Source organism: Equus asinus, chromosome 5 (genome assembly GCF_041296235.1).
Source record: "Equus asinus isolate D_3611 breed Donkey chromosome 5, EquAss-T2T_v2, whole genome shotgun sequence".
NCBI lineage: Eukaryota > Metazoa > Chordata > Mammalia > Perissodactyla > Equidae > Equus > Equus asinus.
Window position 1 is genome coordinate 25,390,301 of NC_091794.1, and position 26,891 is coordinate 25,417,191.

At 46.1% G+C, this 26,891-nt stretch overlaps 1 protein-coding gene across 2 annotated transcripts in view; it reads right to left on the bottom strand.

The window, feature by feature from the left end:
* The window catches only part of HEG1 (heart development protein with EGF like domains 1), an 85,576-nt gene that overhangs the window by 18,809 nt on the left and 39,876 nt on the right, over nucleotides 1-26,891 (bottom strand). Inside the window, exons 4-14 of one of the 2 annotated variants that reach the window (XM_070509014.1) lie at nucleotides 26,243-26,590; nucleotides 23,033-23,320; nucleotides 20,994-22,349; nucleotides 18,891-19,007; nucleotides 18,146-18,265; nucleotides 13,886-13,989; nucleotides 11,097-11,155; nucleotides 10,693-10,853; nucleotides 6,590-6,724; nucleotides 1,620-1,662; nucleotides 1,450-1,487 (exon numbers count right to left, since the gene is read on the bottom strand). In XM_070509014.1, the coding sequence (XP_070365115.1) occupies nucleotides 1,450-1,487; nucleotides 1,620-1,662; nucleotides 6,590-6,724; nucleotides 10,693-10,853; nucleotides 11,097-11,155; nucleotides 13,886-13,989; nucleotides 18,146-18,265; nucleotides 18,891-19,007; nucleotides 20,994-22,349; nucleotides 23,033-23,320; nucleotides 26,243-26,590 (2,769 nt within the window). The remainder of the gene's footprint in view (nucleotides 1-1,449; nucleotides 1,488-1,619; nucleotides 1,663-6,589; nucleotides 6,725-10,692; nucleotides 10,854-11,096; nucleotides 11,156-13,885; nucleotides 13,990-18,145; nucleotides 18,266-18,890; nucleotides 19,008-20,993; nucleotides 22,350-23,032; nucleotides 23,321-26,242; nucleotides 26,591-26,891) is intronic. The other variant, XM_070509013.1, reaches the window with a different exon arrangement.

Sequence of the window (26,891 nt, forward strand, 5' to 3'; positions counted from 1 at the left end):
TTTTTTTACTAAATGTTAATGATGTGGGTTCCTCCCCTCTATTCAGTATGACTATAAATATATTAGGTTCTAGAAGTGTTTCCCTAGTCTTTCTCTTAGGCTCTCTACTGTAACCTCTTGCTTTTTTGCAGTCAGGACAAATCAGATGACCAAAGTCAACAGTGATCCTAGATGGATCCGTAATTCCAGATCTCCAGACTCTGGCCTGAGTGGCTGCATGCTGAGTACACTGAGAGCTTTATGTCAGTTTTGTACTCAGGATTGAATTTGTTTTATGTTATTTTATTATTTACACTTAAAGGAAGTTCAATAATGAAACTTGCTAATAGAGAAGCTTTACGAGCAAACAAAATACCACTGAGGACATAGAATGTAAGGTGTACCACTGGGGAACAGAAACTGGGGACTTTTGCACATGGCAAATAAAATCTTGTCTAATTTTGGTCTAGTAAACTGAGAATAGGAACTGTTGGCATGTTCATCTGTAGAAAGAGAGACAAAGCTGTCCTAAAATAAAGTATGGAGTGTTATTATTCCCAGTACATCCTATATCCCAGAATTTCTTCCAATAATTTTGAGGGTGATTTCAATTTCTTGGGATTCAACATAAGAAAATGTCAGTGAAAGTGGTCTTCAATGGAACACAACTGTTTTCTCAAAGGACAGGATTAGATTCCATGTGCACGTCACCACCATCCTACCCTCTGTAGTTCAGGGTGTGTCCACATCAGCTGGGAGCAGGTGACTCCGGGTCTGTCTCTAGCCCTGCGCCCCAGCTGGGACTTTGCTGCGAGTCTCTAACCTCCCGTGGTCCCTTCTGGCCAGTCCATCTTCCTCACTGCGGCCAAACCTGATTTTCTGCTTTCCTGCTCCAAGATGCTTGCTAGTTCCACATGGACGCTGATCAGAGTCTAAACTCTCAGGCTGGCCATCAAAACTCCCAATGGTTTGGTCCTCATAGATTCTGACAACCGATTCCCCTTCTCTCTGCATTCCTCTCTTTCTATCCTCAGCCACACACACTGACGCACTGTCTCTGGAATACCAGGGACCCAGGCTGCCTCCAGACCTTTGCTGAAGTTGTTCCCTCTGCCTGGATTCCTTCTCCCTTCATGCCTGCCAGTCAGTCTTCCAAAACCTCCAGTTCCATCCCCTCCAAGAACTCAGAAGGTTCTATTTGCCATGGGTGTGGTCCCTCCCTCTTTGCCTCCCACCTCCTGCCTGATTTATCAGATCAGCATTCTGCAGTCAGGGCTGTGGAGTTTATCTCCCATAGTGTGTTTACCTCCCCTGCAGACCTCAAGCCCCTGGACTCTGCTTTCTCCACACCTCCCAGCCCAGGAGCTGTGAAGACGGCGGATTCGAACTGAGGGAAAGGGGAAGACCCTGAGCGCCAGCTGCTGTGCCAGGCCCCCGCCCACGCGGAACTCGAGACTTCTGCACACTTACGGTTTCCACAGTTGAGACCACCAAGGCCGAATGGGCAACTGCAAGCCAACAAAGAAAAAGAACAAGAATTAGTTTCAAATATCAAAAGAAATAACTGACGCAATTTACCCAAGGAACTTCTAAATAAGGTTTGTAACAAATTCGTCAGAATAAATGAACATGGAACCTACCTCATACAGGTTTCATTTTCAAGCCTGTATCCATCTTCACATGCTGAAAGAGAAAAGGAAAATCCATGAATGTGTCTATTCACCTCCCTTGACCCAAACTGACGGTTATTAAACACCAGCCACCCTAAAATCCACAAGAATATTCTAGAACCAGAGGACTACAAATAGCTTTAGCATTATCTATAACCTGGCCTAAATACTGTTGCCAGCTCAACTCAATTTTATCAAAAATATTTTCTTAATTTCTTAGTGGCTCTCAGTTTCCCATCTATTAAAAAAAGGATAATAATAATAATAACAATAATAATAATAATAATACCTACTTTATAGTTTCTTAGAGGAGATTAAGTAAAATAAGGCATGCAAATGACCTAACCTGGCACACAGTAACCATCAAATCAATGTTTGTAGTCGTAATTATTATGCAACAAATGCAATTCTTTTTGGAAATTCCCTTGGCCCCTGTGTAACATCCTTCCACAAACACACAGACAAATGCTTCACCTTTTTTAACGTAAGTCAAACCTCAAACCTGCTGTTGGCCCCATCAGCCCCCTTCCACAAGGAAGTGGGAGCTGCGACATCTTGTGGGCCATGGTCCTAGTGGGTGCCTCAGTTTTCATAAGAGAATGCTCACCCTATAGTCTGTGCAGCAGATTCTGGACATATCTAGATGAGCCCTAAAGGGCCCGTCACCCGAGAACATAACTTTGAACTCTGATGGTGCTGCTCATGGGCCGCTGCTTCCGTGAAGGGCTATGGCCCTGCCATTCCCCTGGATCAGCAGTTCCTGAATTTATTTGATCAGGGAACACTTTCAACACTACAATAAGCTGGGAGAACACCATAAGCATAATGCATGCTCGGATGAAAGCAGACAATAAAAAATGGCCTCATAGACAAAGTCACTGCTGCAAGGAATGATAAAAATCTGATTCATGATTAATGTACGATATGCACTGCATAAAAAATCACAGGTAAGAAAAGCTACACAGCACAGAGCAGAAAGCCCTGAACAGACAGCACACACCCTAACGGCAAGATGTGAACACCAGCAGCACGTATGGCTCAGCAGGGTGTGCGCCCTGCAGGCTGGGTGGGCAGAGCTTTCAGACTTCCTGCATCCTCTGTTACACATTAACGCAGAATAACATTAACTACTAGATGTGCTTACTGTCCTTCTTCCTTCTGTTTTTTAATGTTAGACAGCTAAATGTTTCCAGCATCTATTTTGTCATAGACCACTGACGTATCATTAGAGTTTTGTAGAACGGTTTGGAAAACGTTGTTCTAAATAATCCCTAATTCTCTCACAGCAGATCCTTAGAGCTGTGAACCTGGGCTGCACTGTTTCGGTCCATGGAATCACTTTTCCTGAGCTACACTCTCTTATACTAAGGGCTACTATTAGCAGCCGTGGGCAAGTCCCTACGGTATTTATCGCCGGATGTCATGGACCACACTGCTCCACTACGACTCTGTAACCTTTTGATGAGGACGGCCCAGAGAAACTTCTCTCAGGCCCCAGGGCCTAGAGAGATGGGGATGTTTCTAAACTACTCTACTTTATTTATGATCCCTACCTATTTTCAAAATCATGTTTCTCTCTTGCCTCAGTGTCCAGGAAGCTCAGAACTTGAACGAGTGGCTTATCTTTAGCAAACACGCAGGTCCTTATGGTACATCTCTCTGTATTTTCACTTTCCTTCCAGCCTAAACAAAGTAGTCATTTTATTTCTCCTTCAACCTGATTTACCTTTTAAATTAAATCTCATTTCTGTTACAGGAATTTTCATTGGGTGCTTCAAGTCTTTTTTGCAATGAGGTGGAGCATAATCATATCCCATTTAGGAAAGGAGGAACCAGGCCCCTCTCTGAAATCGTTGAGCCCTTTGAGTGCTCTGCTGGCCTTACCCACACAGGGCCTTCTCTAAGGAACAAGCTGAGCATTCTTGCCTCCCCGGGCGTGGGACACACCGTGCCCTGGCAGCCCTCATGCTACGGCTGGCCAGGTGGCGGGAGCGGGAGATGCCACCCCCGGATGACCCACAGCTCTGTCTGCAGGGCAGCTACCCAGGGACTGCTGGCACCCCCAGTGACTCATCCCCACGCATCTCGGCACTGAGGCCGGCTGATGTCGCACCAGTGTGTTCTATCCTGAACACTTCTTCCTGGAAATGTTTTTACATCAAATCTCCCCACCCAACCCTCATCTGCTGGGTGGGGGCTTTCCACCCTGTGGCTGTCATCTCGCCAGATGTGAGGTCCATCTGTCATCCTGCCTGTGAGCTGATGGGTTGGGCTGTTTTCACTTAGCTTCGGAAGTGGCCTAACTCCTGGCGTACTGATATTTCTGTATTTCAAATGGGCTCGTTCCATTGTTCATCAAAGATTGAGTGCTAGTGTGAGCCTGGTGCTGTTCTAGGGGCTCTTAGAGGAAACCTTATTACAAGGCACTCCAGGGCACCTTAGGATCTAGCTCCTCATTGCCACACCCTACAGTGGCTCTCACCCAGGGAGCACTGAAGATGAAATCAATGTGACAACAGCTAGCATATACGCCCAAACTGGGCTTCTCCTACAGACACGGAACACAAATTCAAGTCTTCTGGCCTTTTTAATAAAACAAGTGGTGGAATCTTAAAGACTCTTTCATTCCCTTGTGGGAAATTAATCAAGACCTGCCAATCATGTCCTATCATATTTGTTGCCCTATTATCCATTTGTTCATTCAACAGACATTTGTCGAACCCCACAATGTGCTAAGCATATTCTAGACACAGGTACTGCTCTCAAGACGTCTGTGGTCTAGTGAAAGAGAGCTGCCAACGACAGTTGGAGTTCATCATGATGCCTGCATGATGGAAGGAAGCTAACACACCTATGAGAAGGACACCTTCTTGAATTTTATACGACGCTTTGAAAGTCTGGTAAAGACATTGTAAAGACATTTCATGTGAGACACTCAGAAGGGTACGTGTGTGTGTGTGTGTGTGCAACAGAGAACAATATAGAATTGCAAAGGTTTAGAAAACACACACCCACACACCTCTATCCTCCATTTATACAGAGGACTGATCCTGGATTTGAGGTGTCCCAAAGGGGACTTCTTTTAAATGCTCCTGTGCTCCAGCACAATGGCCAGAAGATGTCACTGCTAACCCATCAGAACCCAGCCAATAAGGCTGTGGCCCAAGGAGCTCCCAAATCCATTCATCAGAAGCCTGATGGTCACCGATGAAAATCTAATCCACAAAGAGAGTACAGAAAGGAGGCTTTTCAGGGCCTCGGCAACAAGCCCAAAAGCTAACCAAGGTTTCCTTATGCTGCTTCTTGGTTCATTACCTGATAAACATAAGGTTGTTGGTGTCTGTGCCATTGCATTTGGAAAATTTTTGGCAGGTCTGCTCTTGCTACTGCTAGTCTGTAAGTGACGCAATTATGAAATCGCTGACTTGGAATGGAGGCAAGCAGCTCGGGCAAACCAAAAGCAAAGGTGGCAGGCCATTCCCAAGGCCGAGAGAAACCCCAGAGGCACAGCATGCAGGGGCCACTGCTCCTACACGCCTGCACTTCTGCCCATTTTGCCTTTCTTCCCCCCGGCTGCACAGCACCCCAGCCCACATGGATTTTAGCAGAGGTCAATTTCCCACACGAAGCAGGGCTCAATGCCCCAGTTTCTAAGAAGGGCAAGGAAGACTCTGTATTCAACCAGATAAGATGGAATTAGGAAGCATCGCCTTTTGCATCAAAGTGGCAGCCTGACATGGAAGTGAGAAACGCCATGAAGCTGTCATGCATCAGGACCGCTGCCCAACACAGAGTTGCCCCTCCTCCTCCAAACCCCTCACAGGGCCTGCGCGCAGGGCTGAGGGTGCACACTTCAAAGCCCTCTGTGCACACACCTAAGTCAGAGGGTCTGAAGCTCAGGAGGAGCGCATTGCCCTGAAATGTATTTTTATCCTCTCTCGGGAAGTCCTGACAGAATGAGTGGCATGTCACCTTGCCCCGGTATGCGATCTTTACTCAGATTCCAGTACATCTGTTACCAGCAGGTGTTGACTGAGCAGGAAAACTGTGCTGCACACGTTCTGACGTGAAGCAACGCTTAGAGCTACATTACAGCCTTTATGCTGCCAGTTTTTCTGGTGATCGCAAATCCTGGCAGCCTTTTATAAGTCAGGGCACACAGTGCTCTGGACTTGAATTAATGTTATTTTAAAGCAGCATTCTTGCACTCCACTCCACTGAGCAGCCTTTATTTCAGAGTTACTGAATTTAAGCCTCACCTAAAAGGTTAGTAGAATTAGGTTTCTGCCCTTAAATCCTTCAAGAAACCTTTAAAACTGGAACTCATGAATTCAACAACAGCCTGGGTAAAATACAAGAGCAAATACTGATGGTTTACAAAGTACCTCCATGTACACTGTCTTCTTTAATTCTCAGAATATCCACTAAAGTATCACTGTACCCATTTCAGAGAAGAGGAAACTGAGGTCTCACAAAGCTTGCACAAGATGACAGGTGGGGCAGAGTTGGGCTCTGACTCGGGTCTCCTGAGCCTCCTTGGCACCCTGTCTACCACCACTGAAAGGTATGGGCCTGACTCCATGCTTGTATTTCCATTTTAAAAGATTAGCAGACAATAGAATAAAGCTTTGGGAATTAAAACAGTGATTTTTCTAACTTCCTTTAAGTGGAAAAGAAAGAAAAGGCGTTGCTGCCACAGGCATTCCATTCTCTTTTCTTTTCCTTTGCATCTGATTGGCCAGACCCGCATGCACCAGTCAGAGATAACGCTATTATTCCAAGGAGATAACGTATTCAATCCGGCTGTGAGCAAAATAACAAGAACCAGTTGCCCCCAGTTTAGAACAGTCACACCCAGAGCAGAGAGAGAGCCTGGGCAGAGGAAAGCATCTTCCCTGGTCTAGCACGGACCACAGAAACCCTGGGGACCCTGCCAGTACCTCGGCAGGAGTGATCCATCTTGTTGAACTGAAAGTACCCCGACTTGCACTGACACAGCGCCACGCCGTCCAAATCAGTGCAGATGGAGGTCTCTTTGTCACATTCCGGAGTCTTCCGCTTACACAAGCTGCCCGCTGAAGTGGAAAAACAAGACAGTGAAACAAAACAAAACGTCCTCCGCTTCAAACCTTAAGATGTATGGACTTTCTATTTCAAGAGGCTCTGAGAGCGGTTTTCAAAAAGGTCTGCCTGGGGCAACGCTCCTTTCAGAGGTGCATGCAGCACTGCCTTCTGCCACTCCTGCCCGGGTCAGCCCAGGGCAACTGACCGGAAGTTCACACGGCGTGCCACGGGGATGCAGAAACCGGACTGAGAAGAAAGAGAGTGCTGAGCCCAACTCCAGCGTCCATGCAAAGACGACGCCGGACGCTTGTGGCGTCTCCTGCACCCTCATGAGAAGGCACCGCAGTGGGAGAGTCTGCACAAACCCACAAAGCGTGACGCCCCGTCTTCTCAGGAAGCAGAGAGACTCAAGCTGAAGTGCTTCTCAGCTCTGGGTCTGTGCAGCCTAAAGGGTCACGGCACACTCTTGGGGCAGGGCGGCTTGCTGCCTAACAGGCTTATTTGAAGGAGAGGTGTGGAAGATAACCGGCTTCCCTGGGACTGCCGTGTATTTATGTCACCCGTCTCCCCACTGTGCTGACAGGCCTGATTCATCTCTGCGTCTCCAGCGTGGTGCACAGAGACTGGGCCACACGCAATGCTTGATACACACGTGCTGAAGGGGCGGTGGGACCATCAGTCAGTCCCCAGGCCACTACCAAGGGAGACAGGCAGGCAGAGGAGGAAGGCATCTTTCAGCCCAGTTACCTCCTTTACTTCAGGGCCTTGCTTCTTACCTGTACATCCACCTGGCTTTGCCCAGCCCTGGACACGTGGGCCATGTTCATTTCACGAATGACAAAGAACCATCTCCTTTATTATGAAAAAGCATTCATTGTTGGAGATGTGGTCCCCTCTGAGGTTGTATACAGTGGACACAATGAGGGTGCATTTTACCATCTAAGACAGGCCCGACAAAAAAGACACATGTAAATGGGGTACACAGGCAGTAGGAAAAAAAAAATGAAACCAACTGGATGGTGAACAGTAACTTTCTCACAGCCACCTACAGGCAAGGCAAGCCGGATATACACTGTTGTTGGTAGGCAGGAGCGAGTTCAGATAGGGAAAGACGCATAAGGGCAGTGTGTAAATATTGTGTTGTGAGGCATGATCTCCTTGCCCACCTTAAGGAAGACATCAATCTTCCAGAAGATTCTGGAATCTTCCTGGTTCCAGAAACCAGGTACCAGCTCTGAACATGGCAAGACCGCCCCGCCCAGGCAGGTTCCGGTGACCTGTGCGGACACCAACACAGGGGTCCCAACGTCTGTCTCCTTTTCTGAGCCCTGAGAACTGAGACCCAGTGGACGGCCTGGTCCCAGGGAGGTAAGTTTAGGACACAGCTTTAGTTCTCAACGCTGAATTTCCTGTCTTTATCAGTGGAGGCTGGCGTGTTAAATCAGACGTCTGTTTGTGTGTGTGATAGAATTTCCTTTGTTTATTGTGAAAAGTTTGTATTTAAGGGAGAAAAATAAAAAATGGAAAATCTCACCAGGCAAACAGTGCGGAGCTGGCACCAGAGAGGTTCTAAACTTCCACAATCCCTTGTCTGAACTTTCTGAAGGCTTCGCCAGTCCTCAAGCCTTCATGTAAAGAAATCACTCCAGGGCAGAAGGCTGCCCAGGCCAGCACTAGCCTTGTCCAGCAGCCAGCCTGAGTTGCCTGGGCTGATTAGATATTTTCTGGAAGGCCAATGTCGTGTTTTCCCCCCATCCTGCCCATTAATCCAGCGTTGCCCTGCTGAAGCCACCCTTCCCTGCACAGAAGCAGGTTCACGCAGAAGCAAGAAAAGCCGGCCCTGCCTCTCCAACACAGGGATCAGTCCTAAAAATTCTCAAAGAACATTCTGTCATAAATCCATCAAATGGAACCACGTATAATCCCATTTTCATTTTAAGCCTGGCGATGTGAGTTTTCTACATCCATAATTCCCATGGTCTTTCCTGGGCATAACATCCGCCGAACAGACAATGAGAATTTATGTCAATCTAAGGCCGAGACACTCCCTGGGGGATTTCCAAAGACTCTAAACCTCTAGAGACACTCGAGCTGCAGTTCTCCGCAAGGCGAGGAAGTGGATACTTTGTGAATCGAAGGGGAAAACCCGCCTTTCCAATGTCAGCGCCCAGCGCTGCCCACATGTTGGAAACACCCAGGTGTCAGAAGCTGACAGCTCCTGCCCGGCAGGCCCACCTCTCTAGCGTTCAGAAACATGAGCGAGAGACAGAGCTGCGTGTGTTGGCAAAATCTGGAGAAGCCTGGGAGGAAAAGCAGAGCAGTGAGCCTGTTTGCACCACGATGCACGGCCAGCTTTGCTCTCACGTGCTCTGAAAGGAGAGGTCAAGAATGGGGACCAGCAGGTGCGGGGACAGGGGTACATGGGAAATCTCTGCACCTTCCTCTCAATTTTACTGTGAACCTAACACTGCTATAAAAAAAAAAATAAAGTCTTAAAAAAAAAAAGAATGAGACCTCAGCAAGGAAGATGGGAGCTTTCCCAAAAGCCGCATCTGAGCAGCGGGAAGGACGGGGCTCAGAGTGTGCACAGGGCTCTGAGCTACGGGCAGGCTCTTCTAAATCCAGATGTCTGGGCACTGGATTTGCAAGGCATGAAATGCATGTACTGGGGACAAAAAAGCAGCCTGGCATGATGCTGCCCACACAGGATGTACTCCGTAAGTGTTTAGTGAATTGAAAGGCCCCCTTCCTACTTGCTGGGGTGGAAAAATTGGGACCCTTGAATTGCTGGCAAGAGAAACAAAGTAAAACCAAGGAGCTCTGGCTTCCCAGTCTAGAGCATCATATACCAGGCCATGAACTCTTTAGCTAATTCTCCAACGATGCTGAATGACAGCAATCTCAACTCCAGAAAGTTTAGCGCCTTTTTTTTTTCTTTTTAAAAAACCCTGAAATGGGCCAAAGCTGCCGCATTTATCCCAGAGTGAAAGGTTAACTCTGGGCTCCCAGGCTCTGTGATGTCTGGCCCATGAGGAGAGCTCTGGGGACCAGCATTCACAAAGCACTGAGCTACCGCAATGTCCTGCATCTACCAGCAGATAGAGTACCAAGCCTGCTACCAACATCTCTTGTGCAGCATCTGGACGCCAGATGGGGAGGCTCACACAGCCTGACAGCCTTCACCAGTCCTAGCTGTGCAGTAAAAGGAGCTACCCGGAGCCCCTTCTGATCACTGATGAGACGGCAGCAGGGAAAAGCCTCCTTGGCAAGGAAGCACTTTTGACTCCAGCAGTTTTCCCATCCCAGGAGCGAAACCTCCCCTCCAAGACCCAAATTTGCCTTCCCAACTTGTTGTCTCTAATCTCTTTCTTCAACTGCTTCACACTAGATGCACTGTAGAAGCTTTCGACAGCACAGATAAAGCAAGGACAAGAAAAGGGAAATGATCATGAACAGCACGGTGAGCAGTCTGGGCCCCATTCATCCAGTCTTGTTTCTGTGCATTTATAATTTGCAAACAAACAAAAAGACGGGTCACACCGCACATGCTTATTTTTACTTAATGGTATATCACGAGGAAGGTCTGGGGTCATGGACAGGCATGGACATTCTGTGTGTGAATTTCTGTCTCCCCAGAGAGAGAAGCAAGTTTTCAAGGGAAAGAAGAGTGACTTCTGCTTCTTTACGTCAGCTCCCACACCCCTTCCTGAACCAGTGCTGCAGAGCAGACACAGAAGAGGGAGCATGCCAAGGACCAGGTGACTTCAAGGCTGTGTGCACAGGACTGTGTGTGTGTGTGCACACATGTGCACAACGCATGAATACACATGAAGGCCTTTTGCTTAACATCCCTTTCAGAAATAGGCTTGCCTGTGATGAGTTCTTGGGCCTGAGCCCCGAATGCCTTACATTTCTACCCCAGGTCTGTGCCTAACTGTATGGGGGGGGGGGTGGTCCTCCTAGAGGGCCTCTGTCTTACCTCTAAAGAGCCTCTTCTGAGATCCCAAGAGTTGACAGACCTCCACGGAGGACCTGCAGGAGTTGACACACTTCTGCATCCTGTCAGCCAGGTCGAACAGCGTCACGTTGGAGGCCAGGGAGAAGGTGGTTTGTAGTGACATGGCCACCGCGCTGGACTCCCTATGGGCAAAGTGTGTACATTGTAATTGTCCTAAAATGACCGGTAGGCCCCAGAGTCTTTAGGAAATGAGTGTCTCCATTGTCCAGTGAGGGCATGGGAGAGCGTGAAGGTCCAGTGACCTTGGCCTGGATCACCCCAGGGTTCCATCAGAACAGGGCCCAGTTTTGCTGCTATCAGCCGTGCTGGAATGTCCTCCCCCTTCTAGAGACTGGTTCACAAACAAACGTGATTCCGTCCCTTACCTAGAAGCGTGAACTGTGGATCGGGTATAACCAGGTAATGTGGAGAAACACAGATTTAACTGAAAGGAAGAACAGGTTTGTCGTTAACTGGGAGTTAAACAAAAGCCTTGGACCTAGAACCAATTTCCTTTTTTAAGGATAAAATAGGCATTTTCCAGCCATCAAGTTACCAGCAGGCGGCTTTACATGGGAGTGGTGTCCTTTTTTTGTTCCTTTCTTAAATGCCTTTCTGCTCTTACTCTGTTGTTCCATGAGTACAAAGGGAGAGAGGCACACAGTAAATCAGTGGCGAAAATCTTGGCAGGAAATGATGTTCAGAACAGCACCCTTGGATGCAAAAACATCTTCAAAGGAGCAGATCTCTTCTAAGACCCACGGTTTCAAAAAAGTCAGAGGCAACTGTTTATTTGGACTTCGCATAGCGAACGGCCTCACTGAAAAGGCTAGGTTCCTGTCGGCTACCCTGGATCTGGCAGGCCCTACACAGACCTCTCATCATCTACAATGAGTTGACCTAACTCAAAGATAGGTACTCCTGACAAAGGCTCTCCATGGGAAATTACATTATATGGGTCAAGAGCCCTTTTGTTGAGAGCAAATTAAGAGCGACTCTCCCTGTGTTTGCCTTGTGCCCTCGAAAAGAGCAGAAAACCCCTCTAGGGCCTGAAGGACCGTTCCCCACTCCCCCCACGGTAGGGGCTGGGGATTCCTTTCAAGCAGCAGAGGGTCTTGATACCTTGATCAATGCAGACTCACCTGTCTTCAAAGCCAGTGTGTCAGACACATCTCACCCTTCACAAGATGGATTCAGACACGGGATGCTATCAAACCCTTTGGCTTTGTATGACATTCCTTTACATTCTGATAGGCCATGATTTATTATTATTCTTACTTAAACTTTTTCCCCAGGTAAAAACAGAAATGGCACATTTAAGAACAGGATGGCGCGTTGGGAAAGGTCACTTGAGTGGTTTCTCCAGTCACTGCCTCAATCGTCATTATTTCTTGGGGGTAGGGATGCCACATCACTAATAAATTATATGCTGATACTGGGTAAAAAGTAACAAGTCAGAAAAGTCACTGAGCACTGCATAATGGGAAGGAGTGCACCTCTGCATGGGTTCTAAGCCCCTATACTATTTTGGAAGGAAATGTTGACCTACAGCACAACCACCAGGCAGCTGTGATGGAGTGACAAGGATACCAGGTATAGGGTTAGGAAATGTAAACCCCTGCCGTACAATAAAGAACTTAACCTTGCCCAAAGAGAGGCCTGGCCCTCAGCTCCTGGGAGGTAAACTCTAAGCCTTGGGAATGTCCTGTCTTTGTTTACCTGGAGGCACTGGGCCACTCCAGGTAGTCTAACAAAGTGATTTATGGCCAGGGAATTTGGGTTACAAGATATCAGCTTGACCTCCAGAGGGGCCGGAGACTAAGCTCAGCCATGTGGGCAGTTGACTTTGTCTGCATGTTGGCTCTAGACACCAAGGCTCGGGTGAGCTTCCCTGGTTAGCAATACTCCATGAATACTGTACGCATCGTTGCCAAGAGGAGTTAACACTGCCCATGACTCCATGGGGAGAGGACAGTTGGAAGCACAGAATTTGGAAATCTCCTGGACTCTGCCCCATGCATCTCTTCTCTTGGCTGATTGCAACCTGGATCTTTTTAGTGTAATAAATGACAACCATGAGTATAACAGCTTTCAGTGGTATCTGTGAGCCCTCCTAGTGAATTATCAAAACTGACGGTGGTCTTGGGGATCCCCAAATTTGCAGGTGGTGTCAGAAGTGAGCATGGGCTTAGTGGAGTGTTCCCTAAATTTGCACCTGCTCTGTGTGCACTCAGGTAATGTCATTAACTTCCAGAGCCTCCCAGTTTTTCCTCTGTAAAGGTGTTGGCAATACCTCTAACAGGAGTGAGGCATCTGGTAAAGTGCCTATCACAGATTAGATGCTTAGTAGATAGACAAAAGGAAGGGGAATCTAAATTTTACACAAATAAAACCCATAGTCCTATAAAATCCTATAGGCTTGGGCTAGTACACTAACTCTTACCCATAAACAACAAAAGATTGAAGTCAGAAATCAGTTAATCTCTAAAATTTATTTTAAGGGCAAATTTCAATTTTCTGAACACCAAATCTTAGACGCAGGTAGGAGCTGGGATGCAAAATTTACTATCTGAGCTTCATTATCATGTCTTCTTCCTTCCTCTCCATTTTTCTTTTTCTTTCTTTTTTTTTTTTTCCTGACAAAAAGTAAGCAAAAAGGGAAGGAAGAATCCAAGGCCCCTCGATAACCTATGCAGTGGATTCTCAACCCTGGGTGACGGGACGGACTGTTACGGCTTTGGCATTCTCTTGAGAAAAAAGGGCATCATTCTGCCCAAGTTCTGAATCACAGGGAGAAAGTGACACAGCATGTCAACAGCAGATGGGACAGTAGGGTTTTGTGGGTCTTTCCTCGTCACCAACAGCTCTTGTTGGTACGTGTCATCCCAATGTCTTGACTATGAGTCAGCACATGGAAAAGAAACGCCAAGGCACTGACGAAGGAGGCACGTGAAGACACATTCAAAGAAACGCTTCCATTGGGCACCGCTAGTTCTCAACACCTTCCTTCTATTTCCAAGAGGCGTTTTACTACATCATGAAGTTTACATTCCAAATATAAAAGAAAGGAACAGCCCAGGAGACACAGCTGATCCCCAAGAGGCTTCCAATTCTGAATAAAATCTGTTCTAGAAAAACAAAGGACCAGAAGGAAGATGCTTTTCAGGAAACTTACTGTTCTGGTGATCTCCTTTTCAGCTTCACGTAGGTCTGAATACTTTTCCACTGTGGTATTAAGAAACGTTTTCTTTAATTTAAAATCTGTCACGAAGGTTCTAACTGAAAATGAGAACATAACCTGTTAGACCACACAACAGGTCAACCTACGCAAGGCCAGGCTATGTTTGTAAATCTCTGGGGCATCCAGCTTCATTCCACCTTACAGGACAATCTCCGTGTGTTTCTTTCTCCTTGATGGTGGAGACCACCTCTCCCTCTTCTGGGCTCCTCTCTAGTAAAGTGAGCACCTACTGAGTTGAGCTGAAGCCTCAGACAGAGTAAATCTCTGGGCGAGAGGTTCCCAGGAGCCTTTTGTGTATGTGCGAGGACTGCTGAGAGAAGGAGCCTTCTTGACATCTCTCTAATGGCCTCCCACATAATAGATGCTCACTAAAGCTGTGACAAAGAAGAAAAAAGAGCTGGCCTAAAGAACATAATCCTATGAGGAGAGGAGGGAGATGTGGAGCCAAAAAATGCTCGTTGGTCCCTATAAAGCTTTAGAGGAAAGCTCTTGGTCTCTAGCTCTTGTATCAAGCTAAGTGCTCAGTTTCGAGGGCATGCTTAGTTTTCCTCTTCTCATCAGAGTCACCCCCACCAACCCCTCGTTCTCTTGCTCAGAGGAAATGCCCATTTTATCATTGACAAAAGAGGCTTCCAGAAATCAGGTAACTTCCCAAGATTATCCAGCTCCCAAGGGCCAAAATTAACATATAAGGTCATGTGTGCCCATCTTCCAAGTTCTCCTTCCCTCCAAACACCCGCAGCCCCTTGAGGAATCTGATATTCTTAGGACAACCATGGGGCTACAGAGAAAGCTGCCAAACATGTGTAGTGGGACCCTGCTCCAGGGGGCTGCTAGACTCCAATGAGTATAAGCCACATAATGAAAACAACGCATATTTAAGATCTCGTTGGGTCCAGACATGAAAGAAAGCAGTCCCATTTCACACATAAAATCAAATTCTAGTTAACATCAATTTGTGCTGACTGGTCCTGAGGGGAATGGAACTTACAAATGGGCAGGCAACCAAAAATTAGTACGGCCTGCTTCATATCTGGCTCTTATCTTCCTTTATATTAAATTCTTATCTTTCCCTCTGGACAGGAAAAAAAAAAAAATAACCCAAAACACAGAAATCCATGAAGCTGCTCTTTCACGGAAAGCTTGCCTGCTGAATTAAGAAAAAGGCCCACAGATGAGCCAGGGAAAACATTTAACATCTTATACTTACTGTCTAAAGCCCTTAATCCTTATTTAACATCTTTTTGCTTGTTCTACAGTTCAGTGAAGCCAGCTGCTTAGGACTCTTTCTGAGCAGCAGGGAGCTCTTTGAAAACATTCTTGGCCAAATGAAAGCATTTCAGTTTGTGCTAATTTGCATGTTCCTCTGATGTTTATGAACAATGAAGCTAAATGACTTGAAAGGGAAAGATGATTGTTAACACAATAGAAGCACTCTCCTCCTGATCCGCGGTGCCTGTGGGACACTCCACACACAGGCTTCTAGAACCTTCACCCGACTCCTTCATCTTCATCTCACAAGTCTAGGTTGACACCCAGACTCTCTGTATAGAAATATACATATGGTAAATGTTAAGTATACGGATCTCTTCTGAATCATGACAGTAAATGTGGCCTCTGCTTTCAGTGTGACTATGAAGACTGCATCACACAGTGTCCTCTGGGCCCCAGCAGTCTCCCCAGGCACAGTTACATCTTCATGCCTGTACTTACATCATCTGGCTTTAAGGCAATTTTTCACTTCAAATGTAACTGCTGATTTACATAAGTTATCTAAATGACTTTTTTTTAAAGAGTCATAATCATTAGTTCATATTCAAAGTCGTTTACTATTTTAGTTGGTTTCAATTCTGGTCCAGGAGGTTGAAGACTAACGTTAAATGATACTTCTCATCTGGAGAACTCTACCATTTTCAAAGCTTGCTCAAATACATATTATTATTATTATTATTATTATTTTATTGCAGTTTAATTGACATACGATATCCTGTTAGTTTCAGGGGTACATCATAGTGACTTGGTATTTACGTACATTATGAAATGATCACTACAATAAGTCTAGTTACCATCTGTCACCATACAAAGTTATTATAATATTATTGACTATGCTCCCTATGCTGCACATTACATCCTCTTGACTTATTTATTGTATAACTAGAAGTTTGTACCTCTTAATCCTGTTCACCTATTTCACCCATCTCCCCACACCCTCTCCCCTCTGGTGACCACCAGTTTGTTTCCTGTATCTGTGAGCCTGTTTCTGTTTTGTTTTGTCTGATCATTCATTTTGTTTCTCAGATTCTACACATAAGTGAAGGCATACGGTATTTGTCTTTCTCTGACTTATTTCACTTAGCATAATACCCTGTAGATCCATCCATGTTGTTGCAAATGACAAGATTTCATTCGTTTTTATGGCTGAGTAGTATTCCATTGCATATATATACACCACATTTTCGTTATCCATTCATCCATCAACAGACACTTAGGTTGTTTCCATCTCTTGGCTATTGTAAATAATGCTGCAGTGAGCACAAGGGTGCCCATATCATTTTGAATTAGTGTTTTCGTTTCCTTCAGATAAACACCCAGAAGTGGAATTGCTGGATCATGTAGTAGGTCTAGTCTTAATTTTTTGAGTAACCTCCACACTGTTTTCCATAATTTACATTCCCACCCACCATGCACGAGGGTTCCTTTTTCTCTACATCATTGCCAACACCTGTCATCAAATACATTATTTAATGTGATCTTCACAAAAGCCCTGAGTGGGAAGCAGAGCTCTGATTTCACAGATGAGGAAACTGAGGCTCAAGAGTCACGTGCCATAGTTGGTGGCCCTGAAGCTGGAAGCCAGGCATCTGAGTTCTTGGGCAAGTGTACTTTTCACACTGTTTCAAAACAAAATCATTTCCATCTTCCCCATTCTTAAACTGAAAACCCCTGGCTTATCTCTTACAGGGTACCTAAAAGGGACAGTTTCCCCAAAGCAAATAAACTATTAGAATAAGAGGAATTCTTATTCTTATTTCACTGATATCTATATTCCTAGACTTTTCTTTCTTTAAGTAATCCTTTGACATGATCCTTATATTCTAAATAATTTTCAAAATTCTATCATTTAAAAGTAGGGTACCAATCTTCTCAAAAGGTCTGATGATTCCACTTAGCCTATGGGCAGTAGAAATTCATGTAAATAACACTTTTAAAAGACACAGACATTTGGTCAATCAAAAAATATTTACTGAGCACTTTTGTGTTTGAAGCATCACACTGGGTGATTTAAGATGATTCAAAGATGAGTCACTTTACCTACCAGTTTCCTTATCCAGCTTAGATAACAATATGCTCTTCACTTATAATTTCTTCAACAAGCTGTGTACTGAACTTGGCACGCTAACACAGGGTTATACCCTGTGTGCAAGAAAGCCCTGACGATTAACACGTTACTGTGTGAAGGGGGAACTGTGGCCTCTCATCAAGCAGTTGTGTAAGCCTGCCCACTTAGCACCTTGCCAGGGCCTTAGTTTTCATTTGGGTTGTTTGTTTGCTTTTTAATCTGTAAAACGGAGACTATATCTAAAATCAACCAGCTTCACGAATCTGTCAAATTAGGGAACAAAATATTACAAATTGTGTAGTCCAATTACAGCAGCAGCTTTGTAAAAACATATTTGTCTGTGGAGAAGAACAAGAAGATCATTTTTAAACATGAAAAGAATGTGTGAATGTGGTAGGGTAATCAGGGTTTTATTCTCCTTTTTTCTCTCCCTAAAATGTTTTATTTTTTTTTATGATGTGGTTAGAATACCCTCTTGGTATATTTTTTTTCCTAACTGCAGGGTGGAATGGTTAAGCAAATAATGTTAAGCACAAATGATGGCATATTTATGCAGTCATTAAGATATCTATACAACATTTTTAATAACATGGGAAATGTTGAAGATATAAAGTTCATACAAATACCGTGATTTCCACTATGTAAAAATATAATGCACACTAAAAAAGATTGCAAATAAGGTGCTAAATCTCTGAGTGGTGGAATAATAGGTAGCATCTTTCACTTCTTTCTATATTCCTTAAGTTTATAACGTGGACAAATATTGATTTTGATTAGGGAGAAAAACAATAAACGTTATTTTGCAAAATATACTGCGGTGCAGAAAACATTCCAAGATAGACTAAGTCTCTTACCCAAATTGCATATTTCTTTTTCCAACTGGTACCCAACTGGGCATTTGCAGGTGAAGGATCCCTGAGTATTGTTGCACGTGGCCAGGGGTGGGCAGGGGTTCAAGAGACATTCATTCACATCTGCAGAGGCAAGAAAACGAGGCCATATTGAATCTGTAGCAGACAGCAAAACCATAATCCATTACAGTAAGTGCTTACTAAGGGCCAAAAGGCACCAGGTGTGGTGGGGCCCCAGAGCTGAGTAGGACAGGACCCGCATCCTCAAAGGGCTGCAGTCTACTGAGGGTGGAGGCAGCCACGTATACATCTAACTATAAATACAAGGCAGGATTTGGAAGTACAGAGAAAGTAGCAGATTTTGAAGGAAGGAGAATTAGGACTGTTTCAAATCACATCTGGACTAAGACTAGAAGGACTTTAATAAGCAGACATGGGTGGGTGAGGGGGTGGGTGGGGGGATTCTAGGCTGAGGCACCAGCACAGCGAAGGCCAGGAGCAGGAAACTGCAGGGCTGTTCCGGGAGCTGCGGATGGTCCAGTGTGGCAGGAGGGTAGGGAGCCCACGGAATGGAGCCAGATCATGGAGGCCTGTCAATGTTATTGCCTGATATTATTCTGCAGACAACATACAAGCAAGGTATTAATTTAAAAATCTTACTCCCTTACATTTTGGAGGAAAAAGGAGTTTACTGCCTATCTCAATGTGACATTGTAGTATAAACCACTGGGGACTGCTCTTCTCTTACCTACACTGCAGTCATCTCCTTGCCAGGAAGGTGAGCACAGGCATTGATACCCTCGGCTGGCGGGGTCCACAACGCACTTCCCGTCATGAAGACAAGGGTTAGTGGCACAGCTGTTAGCTAAAAACACATTCCAGGAATAAAGCAGTTAATCACACAGGAGATGGAAAGGCAGCTCCAGGTAAATATTTAATTCTCCCAGCTAATATTTGATTCTTGCTTATTTCTGTTTACTTGCTCTGAAAGGCCTCACTACTAAAATAGAACGGGTTCCCAAGAGGGCAGAAGAGATGTGGCGGGACTGGATACCGGCACTAGCATGGGTACACAGACAGTGTTAGACAATTGAGTCCCTGAATGCAATGACTGGTTCAAGTCCAAACGCTGCCCACAGGTCGCCCAGTTCAGGACTGATGATTATACTGCCGTTGTGATACTTACAAAATTCTACCTGAATCAATGGCAACTTAAGACATGTTAAAGGGAAAAAGATCCCTGATCAACCATCCTCCCTCCTGCCAGATTTCATTTTATCCAAAAATCTCAAAATGTAAGTGGGCCTCCACGTGTTGTGCTATCATCTAGAAAAATGATCGGAGTTAAGCAGGACAATGCTCTCTCTCTATATGATGTGACAATGAACCCTATCTGATTCATCCAGGCCCTAATGATGCACAAGCTTCAGTGTCATCTTGGACTCCCAGCTCCCAGGGGCAGGGACCACAGCTCGCTGGTGTGGTCTGTATAACTGGCACCGTCACACTCCAGTTACTTTGGAGTTCTCACTGTCTAATTCCAAAAGAATAACCCTGAAAACAAATGGGATAACCCTAACGATGGTGCTCCTATTCCTCATTGCTACTTTTATATATTTTAATGTACCTAAAATCACCTGTAGAAGCACAGCCCCTATATATCCATGAACAGGGTCACAAAAAACATATCAACAGCCAGCAACGATGCTCCTAATGATGCTCGTCTATAGTTATGAGAGCAACGGCTATCATTGGCGTTAGGGGAGACTTGTGAATCATGTTCCATCTGGTACTGGAATAGATCTGGCCTCTGGAAGTGAAGGCTTGTGAGCCCTGCAGCAGGGATCCCACAATTGCCAGGAGAAGGATCCACCCTTCATCTCCCAGAGGTGCTGGGGCCCCTGGCACACAGGAAGCACTGGGGGCGCTGCGGGGCTGGTGGTGGGGGTGGTCCATGACCCTCCAACCGCCAGGGTGATGATGGCTGACTGGTTAGAACCTAACTGAGCTCCCTGCACTAGTCACTACAAAGCATTTCTCTTCCTTCCTTCTTCTTAAGATGTCAGTCTCTGTTTCACCCCTTCACCCATATCAGTGTTCCTTTCCTGGGTCTGGACAAGCCACATGTACAATTTTGAGCATGACATCAAGAGACACATGACCCTCCTTCCTTCCACCTTTCCTTAAATGATGAAGAATCACGTGGATGGCTTTACTGTTCACGCCCAGCAACGTCAGTGTGGATGTAAAGATAACCTCAAGAGGGACGTGAGGGAGCCCTGGTCACACAGTCACTCTGGGAAAAGGTTAGCTCATCATCCTTGTACTGAACATGTGCCCTCCTCCGCATTATCAATTAGCAACTTAACTTTAGGGGGACAAAAGGCCTGGGGGGATCAAGAGAAGCCTCCCTGGTCACTGGGGAGCCTGCTCACTGACTCAGAAGCTCGGGGCTCTGATCTGGGAGCAGGCACCTAGTGGCTCCGTGTCTCATACGCAATTTTTCCACCTTCCAGTCCCTCATCACTGGCCTGCTCTGGCCCTGAAAGAGTTAAAGGCATGCTTGAAAAGCTCTTGCAATTACGGGGCATTACAGGCTACAACTGACAATCTACTGATGTCACACACGGCCAATAGCATCCTCTCCTCTTTCTTCAGGAAGAATTATGTAACTCAGACGTGAGAAAAGTAGGTGCACCATGACATTATTTGATGCTTTAAGTGCTTCAACAGGAAGCATTTGAGATCACAAAACAGACACTGTACTACTGCAAATACCAGCGACTGTCACACATTCACATGAATCCCGAGCCTGTGGAGCTCTCAGGGTGCCTGTGCAACTGCGTTCTACCTGAGGCTGGAGAGGACAATGCTGTTGGCGACTGCGTGCTGCTCCGAGCAGTGGAGGCAGTAGATTTAGGAGGCAACATTTTAGCTGTAGAGACATCTGTGGTTTGGGGAGAAGGAGATGTTCTGAGGAAATGTGAAGTCCGGGTGTCCTCTTCTGTAATGCCAACCCCCGTGGTCAGTTCTTCTGCCGAAGTGGGTGTACTGGTCAGGGGGACCAATCGGATGGTAGCATCTATACGGACTTGGTTCCTTTCTGTGGTGACAGAACCTTCTGTTGAGATCGGAGGTGCTGGAATTTCAGGACTGGTTGTCAAGAGCTGTTTTCTGGTTGTAGTCTGTACTGTGGGGCCAGCCGTCAGAGCTGCTGTGCTTGATGGGGGGCTGGGAGTGGTCACAGGGGGAGAGGAGGTTTCGAGATAGGTGGTTGTCAAAGCTGGAGACGTTTGGGCTACGCTGGTGCTTGTGGCTGGCAGAGTCTGCTCAGTAGAGGACTCTGTTGAGGCTGGGGACATAGAGATCCCTGAAGTAGACCTCATTGTTACAGCTTCGGTGGCCTCTGTGGGCAGAGACTCCAGGCTTGGTAGCTCTGATTCCGTAATGATTTGCTCATGGTGTGAGTTGCTCTGGTTCTTAGGATCTGCTGTTCGACTACTGGGGAGGATTGTTACAGATGTCATTGTTGACATCCAAACTGAAGTCACAGGAGTGTCCCTTGCCCTGGGCAGGACGAGTGTAGAAGATGAAGGCGGTAGGGTTGTTTGGAAGATGGACTTCGAGGCAGGGGTAGATGCTGTCAGAGATATTGGTACAGGTGGTGGTGAGGAAGACAAAGGTATGGGCGCACCAGGAGTGGACTGCAGTGGGTGAGCAGAGGCCCTGGTTGATGGTAAGGTGGATGAGAACAACTGGTGGGATTGTGACACTGAGGGCAGAGGCAAAGGGGACCCTGATGAAGAAGAAGATGAGTCACCAAGCGAGCCAGTATCGCTGTCCAGAAGAACCAAAGGGTCTGACATATTAACGGTGGGTGTATAGGACGGAAGGTTGGCTGTGCGCAGAAGCAGGGAGTGAGTAGAAGGCTGAGCATATTCCCCTTCGTAGGATGATACATTACTTCTTTCAGTCTGAGCCTGAGAAGAGGAAGGGTAGTCTGAATAGGAAGAGTTTGAGATCTTAATAGAAGAGGTCGAACTCTCCCTAATGTCCGAGGATGAGCTGTTGTCTGTGATGGACAGTAATGCCCGTTCTCCTTTGGTGAAAGTAGACGAAACATAGGTGTGGCCTGTGTAGTCGCTGGAAGTTCTCTCTTCAACGTCTGTGCCACTCACTTGATTCCAGGGACTGCCAATTCCAGTGACTACAAATGGAAAAACTAAAGTTAGGTCAACTAAACCAACAGGGAATCTCCTGAACACACACTATAAAACAGACTCTCAATGTCCTATCCACGAAGCCAGCGGGTGAAACACTTTCTCTGGAGAGTGGTTTTCAATGGGAGCACTGTGGATAGAGACAGCATGGGAAGGCAGGAAGGGCTGGAGTCTGCACCGAGTAGATTTACCCTCCTGCGAGGACAGAGGGTGGCAGCAATGGAAATGATAATAAAAGAGACGTGGGGCCAGGGGCCGAAGAATAGGGAATAGGTCCAAATTCCTTCCACATGCCTTTTTTGATAAAAGCAAATGGGTATCTAAAAAACTCTTAAGACCCCAAATAGAACAATTGTTACGCCTAAATGGAAAAAGGAAAACCCTCCCAATTTTCCATTCTGCACAACGAGATATTTCTTTCCCAGGAGACTGGCCTTAGCCACAGTGTGGCTGGTCTCCTTTATTTCAAGCATCCTGGCAGACAACACAGCAAATGCCTGAGGCAAATGGTGAAGGGGTGGGTGGGGGGAATGCGGGAGAACCCAGAAAGTTCTCTTCGTGAAGAGCTTGTAAGGTACTTTCTGGGTTGAGAGTGAACTTAATCATTCTAGGGCTGTGAGCAAACTGACAGATGAGCTGAAGGAACGTGGGAAGAGATTCTGCTTGTCACCTCCAAGGGCAGGCGAGGCCGCTGGTGAACCCGAGACCAGGTGGGCGTCATCAGTCATGGTCACGTTCCCCCGCTGGGTGGCACTCTCTGTTTCTCTGGGCGCCGCCACAGAGTGCCCCACGTCCCCAGGAGTGGTGCTCCCGTTGGTGAGAGACCTCAGCGTGCGCTCTCCGCTTCCAGTGAAAGTGGCTGAAGTGTGCGGGCTGGGAGCACGGGCTCCAGTCGCCCCCTCGGAAGTCCCCTCCTGTGCCTCGGAAATGACTCTCAGCTCAGGACCGTCTTCAGTGGCTACAAGAAGATAGAAAAGGAGATGGCCGGTCAATGCAGGGCAGAGCAACGGTACTGTGTATGAGTCTCAGGGATAAGCCTCACGTCCTGGACTTCGTTAGCAAAAATGCTCCCCTGAGCTTTCTCAGGGTGTTTATCTGGAACTTGCAACATGTGTTGTTCTTGCAAACACGGTCAGTGACCGAACCCTCAAGAGGCTCTGCGGGCCAGCATATCTGTTCAGGTGACTTGGATTTATGGGACAGCTTATTACTTCAGTGGACAGGATCAATACTGTACTTCTGCTCGGCGACACATAATAAAGAGAGTGTCAGGGAAACTGGGGGGTGGGGAATGGGTGTGAATGGTAGGCAAAAATTAACAACCCACCTGGGGCTTCAGATCCTCTGACAAGGCCCAGGAGGGAGGCCCACACCACTCCAGAGGCTGTTACTCCTGGTAGGACCAGCCATACAGGAATTGACACCAGGCCTGTCATTATCATGGAATGTTAGTTCCTGGTCTTAACACATCAGTGAGAAATGGTACTGGGATCAGAGATTAAAGGTGGACTGGTTTTCTGTTTTTTTTAATCCATTAGTTTTATTTTCTTGAGGATGGAATAAGGACAGGTAACTCATGAACAAATATCCTTTTCCCCCTTTCTTTGGCATATGCTTTACACTATAAGCTTAAAGTATCTTAGGTTACTATACCAGATTATCAAATAAACCTGTCTTTTCAGAAATGATGGAAATGAGGTTCAATTCTTCTTAGCCTAAATACTTTATAATCTGGCTCTATGAGAAAACAGGCTCTGCTCCCGGTTCTTATTCCTATTCCCAGACCAGGCTAGCTCTTGACACCCCATGGACACACCCTGATTGAAAATTGATGTTCAGCTGAGTGTTGGGTAAGTTCACTTCATGATAGGTTTGCATTAACTGACAGACAGGGATGAGCATGGGGACAAGGATACACAGTGACCTGGAGCAGCACTGAGAAAGCCAAGACCCAGACAGAGACGTGACATGACCCAGGCTGAAGGGCTTCAGAGACCCATGGAAGGTCCACCAGGAGAGAGGGGAGAGTTGGATGCATCTGAGCACAAGTTCGCTGGGCAAAGAGGCACTTGCCTGGGATGGGAAGGTGGTAAAGGCTGTGTTAAATGACATGTCAAGCTTACAGACTTAACAAAGTGGAGGGTCATGACCTGAAACAGAGCGGCTGCCTAGGACCTCAAAAAAGGGAACAGCCTGAGAACTGAAAGCCTGAAGGGCAGGATAAGTCAGCTTGGGGTGATTCAGCGGGAACCAGAGAAAGCATCAGATCAACCCAGAGTGAGGTGGTTTCAGGAATGAGGCTACTCCTTATCCAGCTCTTTATAACTGAACCCCAAGATCTGCTCACCCTGAGATCACATTTTCCACATGAACCAACTGAGCATTAATGCAGAGTGAAGGGTACTGAGAGATGGAGAGGCAAAAGGCTATAGAACCTAAACATCTGGTCTGAGAGGGTAAAAATTCTGAGCCCCACAATGGTGAGGGGGGAACATGATTCCTTTGTATAGGAGACAGATAATGTGTTTTCCATGCAGAGCTATATAAGAGCATAAATATCCTCCACCCATACATGTGGTATTGTTTCATGATAAGCACATGCTTTTCCATACCACATGAGTAGCAATAAATGCTACTTTTCCTCATCAATTAGGATGCTCATATGGGGGAAATGCAGCTGCTATTACTAGTGGTGGAGAGGTAAGAATTTACACCTATTGTAAGTTTAAATGATAAGTGAATGCATTTTTGCTTTAGTCAACACACACTTTACATTGACAAGCCTCCTGAGAATTGCTTTTAAAAATTAACCCAAAACATTATTAAAAGGAATATCAAAAGAAAAGATTTCCAAAGTTGATAAATTTGACTTCGCCAAAATTAAAAACTTCTGTACGGAAAATAATACCATCAAGAAAGTAAAAAGACAACCCACAGAACGGAGAAAATGTTGTCTGCAAATCATATATCTGATAAAAGACTAGTATCCATAATATACAAACAACTCTTACAGCTAAAAAAGAAAAGACAAATAACCCAATCTAAAAGATGGTCAAAAGATCTACATAGACATTTCCAAAGAAGATAAACAAAATGTGGTCTACCCATACAATGGAATCTTATTCAGCCATAAAAAGGAATGAAATACTGCTACACGCCATAACATGGGTGCAACCTGAAAACATTATGGTAAGTGAAAAGCACAAAAGTATATGGTACGATTCCATTTATATGGGATGTCTAGAATAGGCAAATCTATAGAGAGAAAAAGTAAATTAGTGTTTGCCAGTGGCTGGAAGGAGGAGAGACTGGGGAGTGACTGCTGATGAGCCAGGGTTGCTTTTTGGGGTGATGAGAATGTTCTAGAATTAGATAGCAGCGATGGTAGCACATCACTTTGTGGACATACTAAAACCCACTGCAATGCATCGTACACTTTAAATGGGCGAATTGTATAGAATGTGAGTTATATCTCAGCAAAGTTGTTTGAAATAAGGGGGAGGGAGAATCTTCTCTTGATGAATGCCCAGACCTGGGGTGAACAACCATTCATAAGAAGGTGGTATTTTCACCTTCCAGAAGCTGTGTGATTGAGGCAGGTTTGGGGGTGTGGGGTGGGTGATAGGGAATGGAAGGAGGTAGACAGAGAAGTCCCTGAGCTGTGTGTGGGAGGGGCAGGTGGCAACAGCAGCATCTTGGAGATGTATCAGAAAAAACGGGGAATATACAGGTGTATCTGTATCAACCAGCTAGAAGAATGGGCTGGAAATAATGAAACTAGAGGGTCCTCTGGAGATGTTTCATTAAGCCTGAGGAAGATCCCAAGCTGAGGAAGCCCCTCTCCCATCCGTGTGGCACATTCTGGGAAGGGGACACTCACTGGAGCGTTCACCACGTGGTGCGGAGGAATTCTGGCTCTTTGAGGCAGGTGAAGACAAAGTCTCGGTGGCCGGCTCAGAGTAGCCCCTATCACCCAGTGCTGTGTCGCTTCCTCTAGACTGTGGGGCAGAGGCTGAGAACTGAGTCAAAACCGAAGCGTTCACAACATCAGGATAGAAAGTAGAGCTTCCTGTCACATCTGTGAATGTCTTGCTGTCGGTCGAGAACCAGCGTGCAGTGCCTTCTCCATCTGTGACCAATGGGACTGACCTAGACACAGTCTGAGTCGGAGACATGGGGCTTCTGTTCTCTGCCTCAGAGCTGCTGGCAAGCTGGTGTCCTCTGGAGGCTGTAAGGTGTCAGAGAAAAAAATGCCATTACGTGGACCTGAAGGCGATCCCTCCACGAGGGAGACGTGAGTCTTCTCTAAGAAATGGTCCCCTTTGCAAGGACCTTGAAAAATATTATATGTGTAACCTGACATGCATTTTCATATTCTAAGTAATTATTTCAAAACTCTTCAATGTCAGTAAGACAGCAATACTAAAAATAAAAGTTGGTGCGGGGCCGGCTGGTGGTGCAGCGGTTAAGTGCGCACGTTCCGCTTCTTGGCGGCCCTGGTTCACCGGTTCCAATCCCTGGTGCCACGT